Consider the following 3,366-nt stretch of genomic DNA (forward strand, 5'->3'; position numbering starts at 1 on the left):
TGGTAGCTCCTGATAGAACGACAACATAGCCAGAAATAATTCTGTCACTCGGTGAGTTAAGAGAGAAATATGTGCAGATATAAACACCTGCACAAATCAGTGTTGTTCTACATGCATGACATCTGTTTGTGTTGTGTGTGAGTGACATCAGACCAGAGCTTTGTCAGCCTATATAAACTGTTGCAGACATCTAGAGAGATTGAGAGGAATACTCAGGTATTATTTGTTTAAGACAGAGACAGAGACACTGATACAAAGACGTTGACAGAGAGACACACAGAAACAAAGAAGAGACAGACGTGGACAGAGTGAGACACAAAGGAGGAAAAGAGATACAGAGATACAGAGATAGAGATGCTGTGCTGGTCGGTGCCTCTGAAAAGAGGACCGAAGACAGGCCTCTTCTTTGGTTGTGCTGCTGGGCCAGTGGAGGACAAGGTGTATTCCTTTGGAGGGTTCTATGACAGGCTGACGTACAACAAGGATCAGATTGATGTTCACGTCTTCAACACAGTGACTTTGTGCTGGATGACGTTGCCCCCAGAGACAACTGGAAGAGGAGAAAGTTCCCTTGATGTTCCCTCCATGCGCTACGGACACACAGCTGTACTGATAGAAGATATCATCTATATCTGGGGAGGGACAGTGAATTGTGAGATAACAACTGGAGATGACAACTGGTTTAACATCAGGGGAGACAGTGACAACGTTCTTTATGCATTTGATGTCGACGCCCACAGATGGTTCAAGCCGAAGGTTTCCGGAACTGTTCCAGAGGCGAGGTCCGGCCACTCAGCCTGTGTCTTGGAGAAGGTCATGTTTATCCATGGAGGATACAACCAGCTGACTGGAGACATTAATGACATCTACAAGTTGGACACCACCACAATGGTCTGGGCTTTAATTAACATCAGAGGCATTCCATCACCTGCTTCATATCGTCACTCTGCCACCATCATCGGGACAAAGATGTTTGTATTTGGGGGGTATGGGCACCAGGACAACAACATCAGAGTGTTTGACACAGAGACCAACTGTTGGCTGAGCACACCTTCTGCACAGCTTCTTCCAAAACAATGTTGGGGTCATGCAGCCTTTTCCTACAATGGAGAACTGTACATATATGGTGGATACAACTCTGGTCTGAGACAGGAGTTCAATGATCTGTGGAAATTAGATTCCAAGACCTTCTCCTGGAGGAAGGTTGAGCCCGAGGGGAAAGGCCCAGATTTGGGGGGTAACATGTGCTGTTGCATGGTGGGAGATCGTATCATCCTCTTTGGAACAGATTTCATCTTGTATATCTTACATTTAAGTCCTAGTCTGAAGACGTTATGTAAGCTAACAGTTATTCAGCTTGGTCTGGCGCAGTCAGGACTCCCACACAACATCAAGTGGGAACTGGCAGCCATGACAACAGAAAGACGAAAACGTAAAAGAAAGACAAGAAAAGAGAATGAAAAAATAAAAAAATGATGTTCCAGTGGATGTTGATGATCGTAGAGAAGATGACACCAAGTGGCCTGGACTTCCTAGACTTAAGGCATAGTTTAGGAAGTCTGGAGCTTGGAAATCTGACTGATCAGGAACTGGCAGCCGTGAAAAAAGCAAATGAAGGAGAAAAAAAAGAGAAAAAACAGACCAGAACAGTGATTCTCAACCTGTGGGCTGTGAGGATATTGGTGGGCTGTGAGGATATTGCAAGTGGGCTCCCAAATAATGAGCAAATTACTACGATTCTGATCATATAAAATTAATATAATTAAAACAAAAACACAGGAGCTTTTTCTTTATGACCTTGAAAAATAACTTTGCATTGTGATAGTGACAAATAGGAACCTAAAATACTGTATACTGTTTGTTCCATCCAAGCCACAACTCAATCATTAAACGATCATTAAAGACGGGGTGCCGTGATTTTCAGTGATCCCCCCCCCCCCCCCTAAAACATAATCATCAGGTATTATGGTTAAACTAGGAGGAAGATTCTTTTCAAAAAAGTGTATAGAAATTGTTAAAATTATGTTTTTATGTGGACACGCCTCCAGTTCATTAAGTATACCTGGTTCCCACCTTAGCACCTCCCCCACCACCTTAGCACCACCCACCTGTCCTAGTCCTCCTCCTCCTCATGCCCACACCTGTTGTGTTATGATAATGAGGGGGAGGGTATGTTTTTACTATGTCACTAAAGCGCTGCTTTTCTATTGGCACGTTTGACCCTCAAGGTTTCAGCCTCCAGGAAGAAACTCGAAATAGTCAGAGAAGACATAAAACACCATAAAAACACCACCAGGGGGCTTAATGAAGTTCCATCAACCTCATAGACACATGAAAAACCGAAAAGGTGCAAAACCATGGCACCACCTCTTTAAGTACAGTACTTGAGTACATGTACTTAGTTACTTTACACCACTGTTAATTATAGATATGTCCTGCTCAGGTTAGAATTTGGCATCTCGAACAGGTTGTTTTGGATGTGCTGACTGTGTGACGTCATCATGATATTGGCGGCTAGGAGAACTCAGTCAAGCCCTGAACCCTGACCTCAAATCACCTAACGAGATTCACCTGAGAGATTCACACAGAGAGAGCAGTTGGAGAGCCGTGTTAGCGCTCTTCCGCTTACCTCTTTTTTTTTTAAGTGCATAGTCCTATTTATAGGTTATTAATTTCATCATGTGTCTCGCTAGCCAATCACAGTGCTGAATAGAGTCAGCCAATAGAGTCAGCCAATCACAGTACAGCTAGGGGTGTACTAATGTATGAGCCAATCACAGTACAGCGAATGGTGTACTAATGAGGTGTCCCAACCCCACTTATAGGGGCGGCTACACCGCCCAACAAGACGTGTGATATGTCTTCATTTATTTCCTAAAGGGATTATATTACAAACGTTTTCACAGTCATTCAAAGATAGTGTTCATTCTTACACTTTGTCACACCTGGTCCTCATTGACTTCAATCCAGTTTGCCTCCCCGTGAACTTGACGAATCTGCCAGCTCGGATTTAAAGGATCCTAAGAAAGTGACATATCTGTCCTTCTTCTACGTCGCCTTGGGGAATGTCACAGACAGCCATCTGGACCGAGGAGTGCCTAACCCTTTCAATCCGAGAACACATCCCTGTCATTTTTAGATTATTATTTTATACTTTGGGCTATTCAAAAATAGCAGATCTACAAGCTCGTAGCGCTACGAGCTTGTAGATCTGCTATTTTTTTTTTAAATCTTGAACATTTGTGCAAGTCTTTGAATACATATATTTTTGGAAACAAAATTTTTAACTCAAATCTTTGCATCTGGGGGGTCCCTGGAACAACATATTTTGATGGGGATCGGCGGTCAAAAGCATATAATTTTGGG

General features: G+C 43.2%; 1 protein-coding gene across 1 annotated transcript; it reads left to right on the top strand.

The window, feature by feature from the left end:
- Positions 1-354: 354 nt before the first annotated feature.
- LOC308100037 (kelch domain-containing protein 3-like) lies at positions 355-2,856 on the top strand (the record flags this gene model as incomplete). The annotated part of the gene is made up of 2 exons (XM_080448938.1): positions 355-1,370; positions 2,826-2,856. 2 exons carry the CDS (start codon positions 355-357, stop codon positions 2,854-2,856), a joined length of 1,047 nt encoding a protein of 348 aa, XP_080305064.1.
- Positions 2,857-3,366: the final 510 nt, after the last annotated feature.

This window comes from Gymnoscopelus braueri (genome assembly GCF_963280865.1).
Source record: "Gymnoscopelus braueri genome assembly, chromosome: 14".
Classification (NCBI taxonomy): Eukaryota; Metazoa; Chordata; class Actinopteri; order Myctophiformes; family Myctophidae; genus Gymnoscopelus; species Gymnoscopelus braueri.